Raw genomic sequence first — 18,329 nt, 5'->3', positions numbered from 1 at the left:
TCGTCTGGCAAGGGTTTGGCTTCAAACGGCAATATGTTGAACAAACAACGGTAATATGTCAAGTATACAGCAAAACCATTGCTACAAAAAGTAGCATTACTGCTAACTTGTAACATCATCTGAAAATTCACCCACCAGAGAATGAATAGTGCTTGGAACGCCAAATGTCAACATCTCTGCCAGTGCCACACCAACAAAATGCCTAAACATCCATTTCCAGATCAACACCGTATGAAAAAAATAGTCAACAACAGGAGATAACGTCTGCGGTAACCTACCACATAGCGAAGGCCATACACTATTGGAGTTACTAATATGCAGCTTATTTTTATTTGAGTTATTGAAATGTCTTGTGTGACATCATTCACAAAAGTGCACTTCATTTGTTTAAACTATTGTAGTGGTGTTGTGTACAAATAGTGCACTTTCCTTTAGTGTTTTGATATGTCATCTTGACGACATCATGCACAAAAGTGCACTAATAGCTTGTCTTAAAATGTCTCTGCCAATCTTGCACTTTCTGTTTTGGAAATCACATGAATGTTTGTGCCACTGCTTATAATAACTGTAAATACAGTTTTGGTCAATTGACCTAGTTGTGATTTCCCTCTCTGCATTAAAGTTTAAAATGAGCATATATTAATGCAATATAAACGAGAATGTTTTAATGTAGACACATAGAATCATCATACTGCTGTGATTATATAGATCAAGTATTAATTCAAGGCTAATGCAAAATATTGAGATATATATCGTATATCGTGACATGGCCTAAAAATATCGAGATATTAATAAAAGGCCATGTCACCCAGCCCTAATACACACACACACACATACACACACACAGTGGGGCAAAAAGTATTTAGTCAGCCACCGATTGTGCAAGTTCTCCCACTTAAAATGATGACAGAAGTATGTAATTTTCATCATAGGTACACTTAAACTGTGAGAGACAGAATGTGAAAAAAAAAATCCAGGAATTCACATTGTAGGAATTTTAAATAATTTATTTGTAAATTATGGTGGAAAATAAGTATTTGGTCAATCATTCAAAGCTCTCACTAATGGAAGGAGGTTTTGGCTCAAAATCTCACGATACTGGCCCCATTCATTCTTTCCTTAACACAGATCAATCATCCTGTTCTCTTAGCAGGAAAACAGCCCCAAAGCATGATGTTTCCACCCCCATGCTTCACAGTAGGTATGGTGTTCTTGGGATGCAACTCAGTATTCTTCTTCCTCCAAACACAACGAGTTGAGTTTGTACCAAAATGGATACATGGATGATACAGCAGAGGATTGGGAGAATGTCATGTGGTCAGATGAAACCAGAATAGAACTTTTTGGTATAAACTCAACTTGTCGTGTTTGGAGGAAGAAGAATACTGAGTTGCATCCCAAGAACACCACACCTACTGTGAAGCATGGGGCTGAAAACATCATGCGTTGGGGCTGTTTTTCTGCTATGGGGACAGTACGATTGATCCGTGTTAAGGAAAGAATGAATGGGGCCATGTACCGTGAGATTTCGAGCCAAAACCTCCTTCCATCAGTGAGAGCTTTGAATGGTTGACCAAATACTTATTTTCCATCATAATTTACAAATAAATTCTTTAAAATTCCTACAATGTGAATTCCTGGATTTTTTTTTCACAATCTCTCACAGTTGAAGTGTACCTATGATGTAAATTGCAGACCTCTGTCATCATTTTAAGTGGGAGAACTTGCACAATTGGTGGCTGACTAAATACTTTTTTGCCCCACTGTATATGTACATCTATATCGATCAAAAACATATATATATATACACACACACATATACATACATACAAACACATACATATACACACACACATATACATACATACAAACACATATACATACATACATATACATACATATACACACACACATATACACTTATATACATACAAATAAATAAATATACATACATATACATACACACATATACACTTATATACATACAAATAAATAAATATACATACATACATACATATACACATGGGGCGGCAACGATTATTTTGATAGTCAATTACTCAACAAATATTTGTCAACAAAACGGATAAAGCGTACACATTTAATGGCTATAATTTGTTCAACTTCTAAATGCAGCTTAAGTTATTTTAGGCATGTGCTTACAAACAAAGATGACTAATTCATTTATAAATATTAATTTATGCTGTAACTGTGCTGCTCAGTCAGCTGTTAAAATGTTCTAAATGACTAATAAAATGTCCATTTAAAAGAAAGGAAAGGCAAAGTGCTTAAAAAAAAAACAACCTTGTTCATGTATTAAAAAAACAGTATAGCAGTAATAAAAACATACAACAAAATAGGGCTGGGCGATATATCGATACAAACGATATATTGCAGGTTTGTCTCTGTGCGATATAAAAAATGACTATATCGTAATATTCGAGTATACCTTTTCACGCAGTTGCTTTTAGCTGCGGGCATTACACAACAGGCGTTTCTCACTCCTTCTCGTCTCTCCTTCTCACAGAGAAGTAAAATAAGCCCGCCTTCTCACACACGTCACATACTCTCGCGCGTGTAGCATCATACGCTCTCGCCGAGCAGAGAGGTAGCAACATGGCTAACGTTAACTGAGGCTGGCGGCGCAAGCAGAGCAGAGCGGAGCGGAACGAGTGAGTGACATTACAAGAAAGAGAGGGTGCGAAACTGATCACAAATGGAGGAAGAACAATTAATTAATGCCCCCAAAAAATAGCCTGGGGTCCATCATCTGGCGGTGGTTTGGCTTCATGCGGGAAGATATTCAGCAGACAACAGCAATATGCAAAGTATGCAGCAGAAGTGGTAACTTAAAAAAGCTAGCAGCACTACTAATTTGTTCTTTCACTTAAAAAAGTCACCGGCGAGAGAATGAAGAGTGTTTAATAAATACAGTTTTGGTCAATTGACTTCGTTGTGATTTCCTTCTCTGCATGAAAGTAGCATTTATTAATACAGTATGAAGAAGAATGTGTTAATGTAGACACATAGAATCATCATACTGCTGTGATTATATGCATCAAGTGTTCATTCAAGGCTAAGGAAAAATATCGAGATATATATCGTATATCGCAATATGGCGTAAAAATATCTCAATATTGATAAATATTAATAATAGCTAGCCAACGAGGTAGATGCGAACACTCTTACAGATGTTAAGACTGCATCCTCCCTCCAAATGTCCGACATGTTAAATGCTTAACATTACATTAAAATGCTTTAAATGCTTGCCTATCACAGATGTACTGGCATAAAAACAAGGTCTGCTATGCAAAATGAGCAAGGTTTTTAACAAGAATAAGATGAATATCCTCACACTTTACATGTTATCACTGGCAATGTTTTTGCGAGTGACCTATTTCTGGCCAGAAAAACACGAGTGATGACGTCACGAATATTGTCAACAAATGTAATTGTCGGCGACAAATTTTATTGTAAACATTTCTCGACAATATGACTAATCCTTGCAGCCCTATTTTGTACATATAAATACAATCCCAGTTTCCATATGAGTTGGGAAAATGTGTTAGATGTAAATATAAACGGAATACAATGATTTGCAAATCATTTTCAACCCATATTCAGTTTAATATGCTACAAAGACAACATATTTGATGGTCAAACTGATGAACACTTTTTTTTTGCAAATAATCATTAACTTTACAATTTGATGCCAGCAACACATGACAAAGAAGTTGGGAAAGGTTTGCAATAAATAATGATAAAGTTGAGGAATTCTCATCAAATACTTTTTTGGAACATCCCACAGGTGTGCAGGCTAATTGGGAACAGGTGGGTACCATGATTGGGTATAAAAGCAGCTTCCGTGAAATGCTCAGTTATTCACAAACATGGATTGGGAAACGGTCACCACTTTCTGAACAAATGTGTGAGCAAATTGTCAAACAGTTTAAGAACAACATTTCTCAACGGGCTATTGCAAGAAATTTAGGAATTTCATCATCTACAGTCCGTAATACCATCAAAAGGTTCAGAGAATCTGGAGAAATCACTGTACGTAAGCGATGATATAACGGACCTTCGTTCCGTCACGCCGTACTGCATCAAATAGCGACATCAGTGTGTAAAGGATACCATCACATGGGCTCAGGAACACTTCAGAAAACCACTGTCAGTAACTACAGTTTGTCGCTACATCTTTAAGTGCAAGTTAAAACTCTACTATGCAAAGCCAAATCCATTTATCAACGACACCCAGAAACGCCACCGGCTTCTCTGGGCCCGAGCTCAGCTAAGATGGAGTGCTGCAAAGTGGGAAAGTGTTCTGTGGTCTGACGAGTCCACATTTCAAATTGTTTTTTTGGAAACGGTGAATGTCATGTCCTCTGAACCACAGAGGAAAAGAACCATCAGGACTGTTCTAGGTACAAAGTTGAAAAGCCAGCATCTATGATGGTATGGGTGTACATTAGTGCCCAAGTCATGGGTAACTTACACATCTGTGAAGGCACCATTAATGCTGAATGGTCCATATAGGTTTTGGAGCTCCAAGCAACGTTATCATGGACGTCCTTGCTTATTTCAACAAGACAATGCCAAGTCACTTGTTACAACAGTGTGGCTCCATAGTAAAAGAGTGTGGGTACTAGACTGGCTTGCCTGTAGTCCAGACCTGTCTCCAATTGAAAATGTGTGGCGCATTATGAAGCATAAAATACCACAACAGAGACCCCAGACCGTTAAAAACCTTAAGATGTACATAAAACAAGAATGGGAAAGAATTCCACCCTGAAAAGCTTAAAAAATTTGTCTCTAAAGTTCCCAAATAATTATTGAGTGTTGTAAAAAGAAAAGGTGATGAAACACAGTGGGGAACAAGCCCTTTCCCAACTACATTGGCACGTGTTGAAGCCATTAAATTCTAAGGTAATTATTATTTGAAAAAAAAAAAAAAAAGTTTATGAGTTTGAACATCAAATATCTTGTCTTTGTAGTGCATTCAACTGGATATGGGTTGAAAATGATTTGCAAATCATTGTATTCAGTTTATATTTACATATAACACAATTTCCCAACTCATATGGAAACGGGGTTTGTACATAAACATATTTAAGTTAAAGTACCCATGATTGTCACACACACACTCTAGGTAATGGCTCCCATTTTTATAGTCTTTGGTATGACTTGGCCGGGGTTTGAACTTACGACCTACCGATCTCATACATCTATACACAAACATACACACATATACTGTAGATATACTATATGTATATATAGAAGACTAGATATGTGAGAACTGTGGTACCTCTGTGAGTGAAAAAGTAAACACAAGTTCCTACTCGGCGAGTGGTCATCCTTGATTTAATTTCAATGCCTTCTAAAACCACAGAATGGTCAAACACTTTGGCCCTGGTAGCCAAAAAAAACATGTGGCTTAAAGATGTTCGTCGTCTATCTATGGCCGGCCAGACTTTGTTATTATTGTGTTTCTTAATTTATTAATCTACTTGCTAAAGTATTCTAGGCTGGTTACTCTCTGCTGTAAGGAGGGTCTTATTAGGATTCTGTTAAACTGTACGACGCATTCATTCTTTTGTTGTTTTACTACTACAGTATATTCAAGCTAGCTTAGCGCCACGGCTAGCATAGGTTGTCCTTTCCTACTCCCTCCTCCGTGTGTACCCGCACTAACCACAAAAGATTAGCTAATATTCTCCCATTGTTCGTTAGAACTTATGTTTAGAGAACATTAACGCCGCATTTTAGAAGTGTTTTTATTACTTTATTTACATGAAGTATATCGATATCTTGACATGTGTCCATTGCTTCATGAATCGCCCTCGTTCTAACCGTGATGCATCAGAGAATCAATCATTTTTCCCCACTTCTAGCCAGCCATATGGTCCACAAAAAGGCACAAGAGATTAGTCAAGTCCTGCCTCAGAGGAAATGTAAACAAGAATGTCAAAGACATGTTGACCTTCTTTATCAGTTTTCCTGAGTCAATCACTTTGGGAGCATCAACCCGAGATCCAACCAATGATCGACATCGCTGAGTAACACACCCCATTTGCCATTAAATTGAGACTTGGAAGGATATCCTGGTAATCACACCCAAAGCTGCCAATGGCGATGATGGGGTGGCAGGAAGGAATGTTTTGTTTGCACAGAGATTTTCATCACAACAATTACTTGAGGAATACTGTTGTAAAATCAGCAGCTTATTAAACATCCTGTAAAGGTATGACAACTGTGATGGGAGGACCACACCCCAACAAAATTAATCTCACCTTGTGCCAACTAAAACAAAAACACAGGGAAATGACGCCAAAAAGTGATCACGCCATGAACCCAAGAGAGGGAATGGAAGCCAAATAATTTATTTAACCAAACCAAGCAGCGTGGCCTTTGCTCCTATGTAAGGATCACTGGGTTTATAGGGAAACAAAAACATCAAAACCCAATTGAACATGTTTTCAATGCATGTTTCCATGCAGCCTAAAGTACCAGTAGATTGGAAAAACAAGTTGACTGTATATTGAAGCTATTATCATAGATATCTGATTTATAACATCAAAATATACAGACTAGCAAGTAAATAGATATGATCAAAATAGTATACATCTCAGATTCCCAAGCCACTTTCCAAGCCAGTCATGTGATACGTAACGTAGAAGTAGCAACCACAGATCCCTTCCACCCCAACAATGCTAATCCTGGAGAATTTGTGTTAGCCAACAACTTTTATTTTGTGAACAATTATGATCCAGGACCTTATATTGTTTAGCCTGAATATAAAAAGGGTGAGCTATAAGTTTTAGAAGCTGAGTGCTAAACTGACCCAACTCAAGCAAAACACTATAGCATCATGTAGCAGTATTGCTAAATGCTAAACAAGAAATACAAACTACGACCATAAAACGATCGTGTACTGTATGTCTGCTCTCACTGCAATGACGACTGATAGGATGTTCATATCTTTCCATTTCGATAAAGAATTAATCATAATCCACACAAAGACTTAAAAGGAAAAGTAGTTGCCTGCAGACACCGTCTTCGGTTGTCATGTCTTTGTCTCCATCCCCAGGAATTAACAAAAATTCACAGATGAACAACTTCTAAATTTATGATTGAATTACCAAAGATATTCAGAGCAGAATATTTAAAATGGCCATCTGAAATTGTGGAATTTTGTGAGGATAAGACAGTTTTTTCACATTATTTGCGAATTGGAAATAGAATTAGATGTTTTAACAGATACAAAGCAACACAATTCTACTGATACTTTAAAGTCACTCTGTAAAGCAGCCAACACTGCAAGCACAGTTTGAAAAAGCACAATTGAAGAAAGATTTCAGTATTTTACTTGAGTCATTTGCACTTTCGCACCACATCAGAGCAGCCTATATAGAAAACAAACATATCATTACACCCCCCCTACCCCCAGCTGCCAAAGGTGGCCGGTCACCCTCAAGGTTGAGACGACTATTGACAGGCCGACTGGTCCCAGATCTCAAGAGCGCTCATCAATCACCGCAATGCCAAAACAGGACTGAGAAGACATTGTGATACAGCAGAAAATTGCACTCTAATTATGAACATAAGATTAGAGCACTAATAGAGGCAAGTCTGAACACTTTTGTTCGAAATGTTTTCACATTGATAATTGAGATATTCCTGCATCTGGACTAAAATAAATGGCTTCTTTTTGGATTAGGTTTTGGGGTTGGTAAATAAATTAATTAGTGGTGAATAATTCTGTCAAATGTTTGGAATTGAGTGTAGGCCAACATATAAAAATGGTCTCATACTAGGTGACTAGCAATGCAGTCAATGGGAGCAATCATTTCTACTTCTAAATCACTTTAAAAATGCATTCAAAAACTGCCAACTATACTTCACTTACGTCGCGTAACCTGTATAATAACAAAGCTGTAGCGACATAGTTGTTGTAAGAGCGAACACGAAGGAACTCTTTTTCTAGCGTAGCAACACATCGGCATACTACGGTATTAGCCATAAAAGCTAGCTATGGAAAGAAATAAGCTAGCTTCTACGTCAACAAGAAACACGTTTTGAGTTTGTCATGCACAACTAAAATCGTATTACAGTATCTGTAAAGTATTATCCCACATTTCATGTTTTGTTCGTACACAGCTAGCTCGACAATGTACGTAATGTAGTTGTTCGGTGATGTGCTCCATGTATTATGAACGATAGTATTGTGACTCACTAAATGAACTGTTTGGTAAAGCTGGCCGGCGACGTTTCCAGTTCATTTAGGCGCTCTAATAATTTGGCACAGCTTGGATCAAAAGTTCTAGATTTGCATCGGCCTTACTATCTGCTCGAATGTTTCACCCTCTTCTTTGTGCTCACTTCTGTAAGCAGCAGTTCATTCTGCGTTTATATATTGAGCTTCAAAAAGAGAAGGTTGTGAATCCTCTTTCGTCCAAAAATAGCAGTCTTTGTTGTCTGTTACCAAGTCTGCTATGATTACAACACAACTCATGCTTTTGTTTGTGCAAGTAGGAACGCATAGTAGATGTCAGAAGTCGGATGTTCGCTGCTATGGAAACGTAAATAAATGTGCCAGAGAAGGAAGTCCCTCTATTGATTGAAATTACAAAAATACGGTAAATATTGCACATATTACATATTGTTATGAACATCTGTTACTGCATTATACATAGACTCGCAGAGTGTATATAAAACATTGGAGGGTTTTGAAAAAATGTTAAAGGGCTTTAAAGGCTACAATAGTGACTCACATTAGTTGCATCTTCCTACGTTTATCATCTATAAAATCCTAACTAAAAAAAAAAAAGACGTGTGTTCGTGTCTCTCATTATTGCGAACGATAGGCAGAATTCCAAAAAAAAGTGCAGTTCCCCTTTAAGTTGTGGCAAATTGACTATTGACTATAGGATATCAATCTAAGACACAACACAATTATTGAATTTGCACAATTGGCCATTAAAACGTTTGCAAAAACTCAGTAGCACTTGGTGCATATTGAAAAGTGCAATGCAGCCTTTCCCTTTAAACCTTTAACTAAAAGTATCCAATAAATTTACTGATCGTTTCTTTTTTGATTTAAAAAAAAAAAAAGTATCGAGAATGCTCTGATTATTTGCTAAAAAACAGACAGAAAATCGCTTAAATTGCTCCTCTGGCAGACCAGGTGCGTTATATATAATCGGGTTTAGTAGCGCGGCGCCATATCTACTCATGGCAATCAAAATGTATTTGTGAGAAATAAGAATTATAATAAGAATTATAATAATCAGTCAACTCGCAGGAACTTTTGTGGGGCATCTCTGTGCTGAAGAACGATGATTTGGGGTACTATCTTGCAGTGTTTTTACTCAGCCGTAGTCTGAACTATATGCATTTTAATGTTTATTATTTATTGCATACTTAATTTTGATATGCAAAACTAGGCGAAGTATGAAGTTTTCAGTCAGACTCAAAGCAGTGACCTGAGCTGCTTACTACAGAGACTTCGTTAAAGAAATGTGAAAAAGGAGGCAGTACAAAAGTGAAACAAAAGGTAAATTACATCAAATATTAACTATTTACTTTGTTACATGTTATAAAAGTAGTCAACTCGAGTGGACAGAATGCTAATGCTAACGCTAAAACCAATGCGTTCGTGTTTTTGGCGTGAGATAAACACTGACATTTATTCTTCTAATAGTGTTGATTACAGCTGAAATGGACCAAAAGGAATCACCTGACCATCAGTTACTTAGAGGTTGACTTTCCTATTGTTGGAAGTCTGACTTTTGATTAACAATTCGACACACTTTCTTTTTTAAATCATATTGTTTGTATGTAATTGTTTTGTATTTAAATCACTTACCTTTTAGTAAATCTGACCTAATATTGTCTGTTTATTTCATAGTATCAGAGTACAAATATACTAAACCAATACTCCATATGCTGTCAGCCTGAACTGTGACACGCAATGGAAACACCACACACTTTGACAGGAATCTTTGGTTCCAGGAACCACAGGTTCCGGGAACCACAGGTACCAGGAACCAGAACTTTTGGTGGAAAACAGCCTCTAGTCATTTTAAACAGCTTGGTTGACTTAATCATAGGAATGCAGGATTTTTAGAGAAAAAACCTCATTGCGATTTTTCTCTCCAAAGTTGCGATTGCAATCCAATTTGCAAATTGTATATTTGATACATAAAAATAGGTAAAAATGCAGAAAACTGGGAAAACAACTGAAGGAAGCCATGTTACTTTGATACTGTCAATTAATACTCTACTCTCAAGGTACGACACAATAACAAAACACAATAATTTACTTAAAAAAATATTTTGTCTACATTATGCTCTTTAATTGAGGAAAATATCCATATAAACTATACATAGTTTATAATTAAATCAAATTGTAATACATATTATGCGAGCATCCATTTAAATAGGGTACAAACTAGTATTTGTCATTTGAAGGTAAATAACTTTGCTATCGTAAATATCCATCCATCCATCCATGTTCTACCGCTTATTCCCTTTCGGGGTCGCGGGGGGCGCTGGCGCCTATCTCAGCTACAATCGGGCGGAAGGCGGGGTACAACCTGGACAAGTCGCCACCTCATCGCAGGGCCAACACAGATAGACGGACAACATTCACACTCACATTCACACACAAGGGCCAATTTAGTGTTGCCAATCAACCTATCCCCAGGTGCATGTCTTTGGAAGTGGGAGGAAGCCGGAGTACCCGGAGGGAACCCACGCAGTCACACAGTCACACAGAAAGATCCCGAGCATGGATTTGAACCCAGGACTGCAGTATCGTAAATAAATAAAACAAAAAATAAAATAGACTCAATTCTGTAGGCAAAATGAACATCTCAAAGGGCCTTTTTTTTCCAGCTGGAAAACTGAGGTTGGCCGTTGTCTTTTTGCAATCATGTGATCACAGCATTTTCGCTCGTTCGTCCTTTTTGATGGGCCCATATTGCCCATCCGATTTGACACTGAAACATTCCCACAACGTGACATTTGGAATCTTATGCATTTTTTGCTCATTTGTGTTACTTTGCAGCACTTCTTACTGGCGAGTTGCTAGGCTCTTTGTACAGTGAGTGTGTTGTTGGCGGCGCCCCACTCTGAGACAAAGATTATGAATGAGTAAACAGAGGGGTCACTCTGTCCAGTTAATTGTACTGTCAAATAAACACGCTCAGGTGCTAAAAAAAGATGCACAAAGTAATATTTATTTCTTCCTGTTTGAAACGAGAGATGAACAAAGCTAGACTCAACAATATTGATTGACAAACATATCTGTCATTCAATTGTCGGTGACGGTAAGGAAAAAAAACAGCCTTTTGCGGTCATTTATCGTATTAACTAAAACCTGGATGTCAATTCAATTAATCATTCAGTCCCATTTAATTTGATTGATGAGGTGGCGACTTGTCCAGGGTGTACCCCGCCTTCCGCCCGATTGTAGCTGAGATAGGCGCCAGCGCCCCCCGCGACCCCGAAAGGGAATAAGCGGTAGAAAATGGATGGATGGATAAAAACAATCTTCCTTACTCTATTGATATGGTGAGGTCAATGTGCTAAAAGATTTCACAGGCAGGGTTTCCAGTTTGCTTGCGAGCCAACATCATCACTGCTGAGTCTACTACAACTGCTTCCTGTTGCTTGCCCCACACTGGCATTAAGGGATGCGCTGCCGCCATTGTGCCCTGTAATCCCCACTGCAGTCATGGAACGCACATCATTGTCACGAACACGCACAGACCGAGTGAGGGTTCAGCGAGCTGGGTTCACACTCAGAATAAATACGCGGTGTAATCCTTACGGTGGACAGCATAGCAACTCATGTTAAAAAGATGTCCCATGCAGCAGTGTGTGGCTGGTTGGCCGCTTGGCCGAAGCCTCACCTGATCTAAGCACATGTGTGCAGCCTCATTAAGTGCAGCAGTTGCTGTGGGTGGCAAAGTTAAAGTGATGAAATGCCTGGGCTCCAACCGAGCGTGACTTAAACAAAGCCCAAGCCTGGACAAGAGGCCAACTTCATGCAGCTCTGGGAGAAAATGAAGGGAGGGAGGTGGAGAGGTGAGGGGTTTGTGGGGGATTGCTTCATGAACTCGTGGTACCCGGCAACCCGACTGGACCATACTGCCATCTGTCCACAGCAGCAAATCAAGTGATGAAAAGCACAAAGAGTGATATCATACCTAGACTGACAACTGTTTATGTGCACTGAGGTAAAGCAGTAAAGGACGAGAGGAAGACTTATTTAACTATACGGTGCATCAAAAATACATTTACTGCTAACATCACTTGAATCAAAATAAGAAATGCGCCATTTACTGAAGCCATACCCTTAACAAGCACTTTTAGGCAGCAGTTTTAACACAACAACCAAAAAAAGCTGCTGTAGCAGCATGAAGGAAAAAAGTTTTAAGATGTCACACGTTTATTTCAACCAAACAATCTGCTATTGAGTATGTGTTTAACTGTTACCATGCAGGTTGCATAAACAAAAACATTGTGTCTTTTTAACCTCTGTTAAAACCAAATCAAATACACCATTACATTGTGTCAATTTTCCAAGGTAACATACGTTACAATAATGGTAGTGTACTCAGTCAGATATGACTTTTTAAACAAGTGAGGGCTGAAAGCTGTACAGCTATTTCAAAATCCTAAAAGTTGGGGTTTTACTTCTGGCTTGTGTCATCATATTCAGAACTGCACTGAAAGAAAGAAAGAAAAGGTGTGAGGCGCCAGAACCTATCAAATGTCATGTAACCCCACTGAGAACATTGTTTAACCAACAATTAGATCATGCAAAACGTCTCTCTTTCTGCCGCCAAGTAATAACTGGCTGCTGAATCACAAATATGTGCAAGAACGGAAATCATGCACCAAAACTTATAAACTTTATTCACTTAGTCATTAGCATGTAGCTCTTCGGGGCCAGAGATGTACTTAAACAACTACTACTTCCATTGAGACGAAAATAGTCTTCATGTAATTGGACACAACACACACAGCAAGTAGGCCTTTCACCCATCAGGCACTGGGAGTGTGTGTGTGTGTGTGTGTGTGTGTGTGTGTGTGTGGAAGAGTTTGCGGGCCAAGCTGTGGGGCCAGTCAGTCTGTGCAGTCAACATTCAAATGCACTCCAGCATGGCAAATCATTTTGCACAAAGCTACATTCCCACCGGCCGAGCTGTGAGAAAAGAGCTGACACTTGAGGAAACCAGGAATTGAGGTTTTACTATTTTGTACATGACCAGCTTCAAGGGGGGGCCGGAGGATACACAAGGCACTGGAAAACCAATGTTGTTCTTTAGCTACAAATTGCATGCAATTGCTGAGAAATGCATGGACGGAGCCAAAATGCCAGACAAGGAAAGAAACAGAGCATCACAACATACCATAGCAGCCTTCACATTGTGCTATGAAAATTAAGAGGCAAATTATAAAATACTATGTATTTTAAAAGTCCATAATAAACAGAAGACCACATCCTAGTGTATTATAACAATTTGCCTGTAATATTCTGATGGCACACTGTCAATGTTTTCACTGTCAATCATTTCAGAGCTTGAAAGTAATTCCTAAAGGGGATTTTATTTACACAACATGTCACAACCAAAGTCATCTTAAGACAATTTACACATGGAGCAGGTCTAGTACATTAAAGAGAAACGACGGAACCCCTAAGGCAGGGGTAGGGAACCTATGGCTCTAGAGCCAGCTGTGGCTCTTTTGATGACTGCATCTGGTTCTCAGATAAATCTTAGCTGACATTGCTTAACAAGATAAGTAATGAATAATTCCGCTGGTACGATGTTGAAAATTACGTTCAAAATACAAAACATTCTCATGCATTTTAATCCACCCATCCGTTTCTACCGCACCTGTTCAAGAAATAACTATGTTATTAAAAATAATTAGCTACTTATTATACTCTAAAAATGTTGGTGTTACTTTAAAAAATGCACGCATTTAGTTTTCCATCCATCCATTTTCTACTGCTTGTCCCTTTCTGGGGTCGCTGGAGCCTATCTCAGCTGCAGTACGGCGGAAGGCGAGATACACCCAGGACAAGTCGCCACCTCATTACAGGGCCAACACAGACAGACAAGTCACACTCACATTCTCACACGAGAGCCGATTTAGTGTTGCCAATCAACCTATCCCCATGTACATGTCTTTGGGGGTGGGAAGAAGGCAGACTACCCGGAGGGAACCCACTCAACCAAGGGGAGAACATGCAAACTCCATACAGAAAGATCCCGAGCGCAGGATCGAACTCCGGACCTTCGTATAGTGAGGCAGATGCAGTAACCACCCCCCACCACCGTGCTGCCCGCATTTAGTTGTATTCCATCCCTCCATCCATCCATTTCCTACCGCTTATTCCCGTTTGGGGTCGCGGGGTGCGCTGGTGCCTATCTCAGCTACAATTGGGCGGAAGGCGGTGTACACCCTGGACAAAATGCCACCTCATCGCAGGGCCAACACAGATAGACAAGATTCACACTCACATTCTCACACGAGGGCCGATTTAGTGTGGCCAATCAACCTATCCCCAAGTGCATGTCTTTGGAAGTGGGAGGAAGCCGGAGTACCCGGAGGGAACCCACGCAGTCACGGGGAGAACATGCAAACTCCATACAGAAAGATCCCGAGCGCAGGATCGAACTCCGGACCTTCGTATAGTGAGGCAGATGCACTAACCCCTCCTCCACCGTGCTGCCCGCATTTAGTTGTATTCAGTGTTAAAAATATATGACATGGCTCTCACGGAAATACATTTTAAAATCTTTGGCCTTCATGGCTCTCTCAGCAGGTTTCACGGTGACAGAAGGGTTAGTGCGTCTGCCTCACAATACGAAGGTCCTGAGTAGTCCTGGGTTCAATGCCGGGCTCGGGATCTTTCTGTGTGGAGTTTGCATGTTCTCCCCGTGAATGCGTGGGTTCCCTCCGGGTACTGCGGCTTCCTCCCACTTCCAAAGACATGCACCTGATTGACAATGTTGTAGGCAATACCAATGTGAGCAATTTGCAAAAATGCGCGACCGCATTTTGCAAATTTGTATATTGTGCAATCTTTTTGCAAATTGCTTCCAGCTATATATTTGAATAATGTGTGGTGCACATTTTGCAAATCAATGGGCGCAAATACATGTTTTTGGTGTCAAAATAATTTATTAAATACCTATGTAAATCTATTCATGTAGTCGGGACAATATAACTGAGTATTGCCCTCAAATCAGTCCAACCCCAACCCTAACCACTATACAGTGTACATCCACGACTAAACTACTACCACAACTTGGTTTACTATTTATAAAATATAATAATGTAGGGTTATTGACTAAACCATCCACAAAATCTCGTCTTAAATCTCGTCTTGCGATATGCAAATTGCTTGCGCACAATGGAAATGAAGTATAATTTGCAAAATGCGCAAGATTGGTGAAATGCTTACAACAGCAACACTAAGTTGGCCCTAGTGTGAGAATGTGAGTGTGAATGTTGTCTGTCTATCCGTGTTGGCCCTGCGATGAGGTGGCGACTTGTCCAGGGTGTACACCGCCTTCCGGCCAATTGTAGCTGAGATAGGCACCAGCGCCCCCCGCCACCCCAAAGGGAATAAGCGCAAGAAAATGGATGGACGGATGGGCTCTCTCAGCCAAAAAGGTTCCCGACCCCTGCCCTAAGGGGACAAAAACCTGCCTATGTGGGTCGGCAGTCTGTCTCTTGTCTCTACTGCAGTGGTTCTTAACCTGGGTTCGATCGAACCCTAGGGGTTCGGCGGAGGTCAAAACACACCCGACTCATCGTGTAAATAAAAACTTCTCCCTGTCGCCGTATTACGGATACAGCAACAGCAGAAGTCACGCAGATTTGCAGGTGTGTAATTTGTTGTGAGTTAATGCACTGTGTTGGTTTTGTTCTTTGAACAAGGCGATGTTCATGCTCGGTTAATTTTGTGCACCAGTAAAAAAACATGGTAACACTTAAGTATGGTGAACATATTCACCATTAATTAGTTGCTTATTAAAATGCAAATTAGTAACATATTCGCTCTTAACTAGTCATTATTAAGAACTTATTAATGCCTTATTCGGCATGGCCTTATTATAACCCTAACCCTCTAACCCCGGCCCTAACCCTCTGACCCTAACCCTTACCAAATAACTCTAAATTAAGTATTTGTTACTTACAATATGTTCCCCTAGTGCAGGGGTAGGGCACCTATGGCTCTAGAACCAGATGTGGCTCTTTTGATGACTGCACCTGGCTCTCAGATAAATCTTAGCTGACATTGCTTAACACGATAAGTAATGAATAATTCCGCTGGTAATCACATTGTTAAAAATAACGTTCAAAATATAAAACATTCTAATGCATTTTAATCCATCCATCCGGTTTCTACCGCACCTGTTCAAGAAGTTGCATTAATGGTAAGAAGTATTTTATTTATTGTTAGTTAGCTTCAGAATAACAATGTTATTAAAAGAAATAAGAGACTTATTTATACTCTAAAAATATTGGTCTTACTTAAAAATGCATGCATTTAGTTGTATTCAGTCTTTAAAAAAATATTATATGGCTCTCACGGAAATACTTTTTAAAATATTTGGCTTGTATGGCTCTCTCAACCAAAAAGATTCCCGACCCCTGCCCTAGTGTATAAAAACCTCTAAATTAAGTCTTTGTTTTACCAAAAACATATAATTTTGTCTTGAATTTGAAAAAAAAAAAAACCATTTCACTAAGAGTTCGGTGAATGCGCATATGAAACTAATGGGTTTCAGTACCTCCAACAAGGTTAAGAACCACTGCTTTACTGGTTACACAAATCAAACAGAAGAATGTTTTTTTTTTTTTAAACCATTTTTTCAAACTTGTCATAGCCAAATGCATGAAAGGATGCTGTTGGGGATTTATGTGGTGTTTTTAACACCTACACCTTCAAAAAATTGACTGCACCGCCTAAGGCCTTATGACAGGAAAATACCTGCACCTGGTTAATTGGTGTAGATAATGAGGACCAACCAGGACCAAGGGGTCCTTCTTCGGCGCATTGTTGTGCTTTCTTGACAACTTTTCTGGGAGGGAAGGCATTGACTGGCAGACAGTAATTGCACACAATTGCCTTGTAAACAGAACAGACCCCCTGTAGCGGTTTATTTTTTTATTATTATTATTTTTTTTTTAAAGAACTCACCGGCCACGCGAAGCTGAAGGGCAAAACTATCCTGGTCTTGTCATTCCTCACCGAGCTCCTGAAAGAAAAGGTATTCCCTCCGAGGACGGGCGTAGATCCCATTCCGAAACTGCACCGCCCCGCCGCGGAGACCCTGGACTGGTATTCCTTCAGGCAAACTTTGAAAAAAGTCCGACATTCTCCTCTGGCGCACTTCGTGTCCGCGCTGCTCCGCGCGCCGTGGCAGCACGCGCCGCTCAGCAGCTCCCCGTTCACGTTGTGCGTGGACAAGATTTGTAACTCGAACTGCCCCGACCCGTCCGACACCTGTTTGTGGGGGGGGGAAAAAGGGGGTAAAAAAGAACCCAGAATTAGCGTGACGCCACTTTGAAATACTTATTTTTGCCGACATGTTATGCTAGCATGACGTGAACCGCGTGACCTCCCGAGAGCAAATGCAACGTTCACGTACCTTTAGGAGGAAAAACAGCAAAAAGGCAGCAAAGACGGCAACCCGTCTCCAAGTCATGCCTGCGGGACTGAGGTGGCCGCTGCTCGGACTAGTCGTCTGGCCGACACTCGGCACCACCGCGCTCTGATTTAAACATGCACAGCACGCCACTAAGATGTCACGATCAGCACAGCACCGGATCCTCTTCCCTCGTTTGCGTCCGTCCTTCCTTCCGTTCCTCCCCAGCAGACACGATTCCACTTGTTAGTGAGGAAAGGCGGTGCGAACATAAGCCATGCGGCGGTTGACTGACTGACTGGCTGGCTGACTGACGCACTGGCTGACTGAGAGCTGGTGAGAAGTGAAGTGAGGCAGCCTCGCACAAGTTCAACATGGAGGGAGTGTCGGTGCGCGGCCTCCACCTTCATCATATTCATGAGCAACAAGCAGGTCCCGCCCACCGCTTTTATAACCGCCACTCATCAAGGGGGTAGCCCTGCAAGATGGTTAAAGGCCTACTGAAACCCACTACTACCCACCACGCAGTCTGATAGTTTATATATCAATGATGAAATATAAACATTGCAACACAAGGGTTGAGTTTACTAAATTACAATTTTAAATTTCCCGGGAGTTTCGTCTTTAAAACGTCGTGTAATGATGACGTGTACG

General features: G+C 40.1%; 1 protein-coding gene across 2 annotated transcripts in view; it reads right to left on the bottom strand.

The window, feature by feature from the left end:
• Window positions 1-18,080, bottom strand: part of jag1b (jagged canonical Notch ligand 1b) — a 77,127-nt gene extending 59,047 nt beyond the window's left edge. For both annotated transcript variants that reach the window (XM_061910580.1, XM_061910581.1), the window contains exons 1-2: window positions 17,679-18,080; window positions 17,228-17,533 (exon numbers count right to left, since the gene is read on the bottom strand). In XM_061910580.1, coding sequence (XP_061766564.1) covers window positions 17,228-17,533; window positions 17,679-17,735 — 363 coding nt within the window. In that variant the 5' untranslated portion in view covers window positions 17,736-18,080. The remainder of the gene's footprint in view (window positions 1-17,227; window positions 17,534-17,678) is intronic.
• Window positions 18,081-18,329: the final 249 nt, after the last annotated feature.

This window comes from Nerophis ophidion, linkage group LG09 (assembly GCF_033978795.1).
Source record: "Nerophis ophidion isolate RoL-2023_Sa linkage group LG09, RoL_Noph_v1.0, whole genome shotgun sequence".
In the NCBI taxonomy this organism is placed as follows: domain Eukaryota; kingdom Metazoa; phylum Chordata; class Actinopteri; order Syngnathiformes; family Syngnathidae; genus Nerophis; species Nerophis ophidion.
Note: the sequence above shows the minus strand (reverse complement) of the source record. Positions and strands in the feature narration are given on the sequence as shown.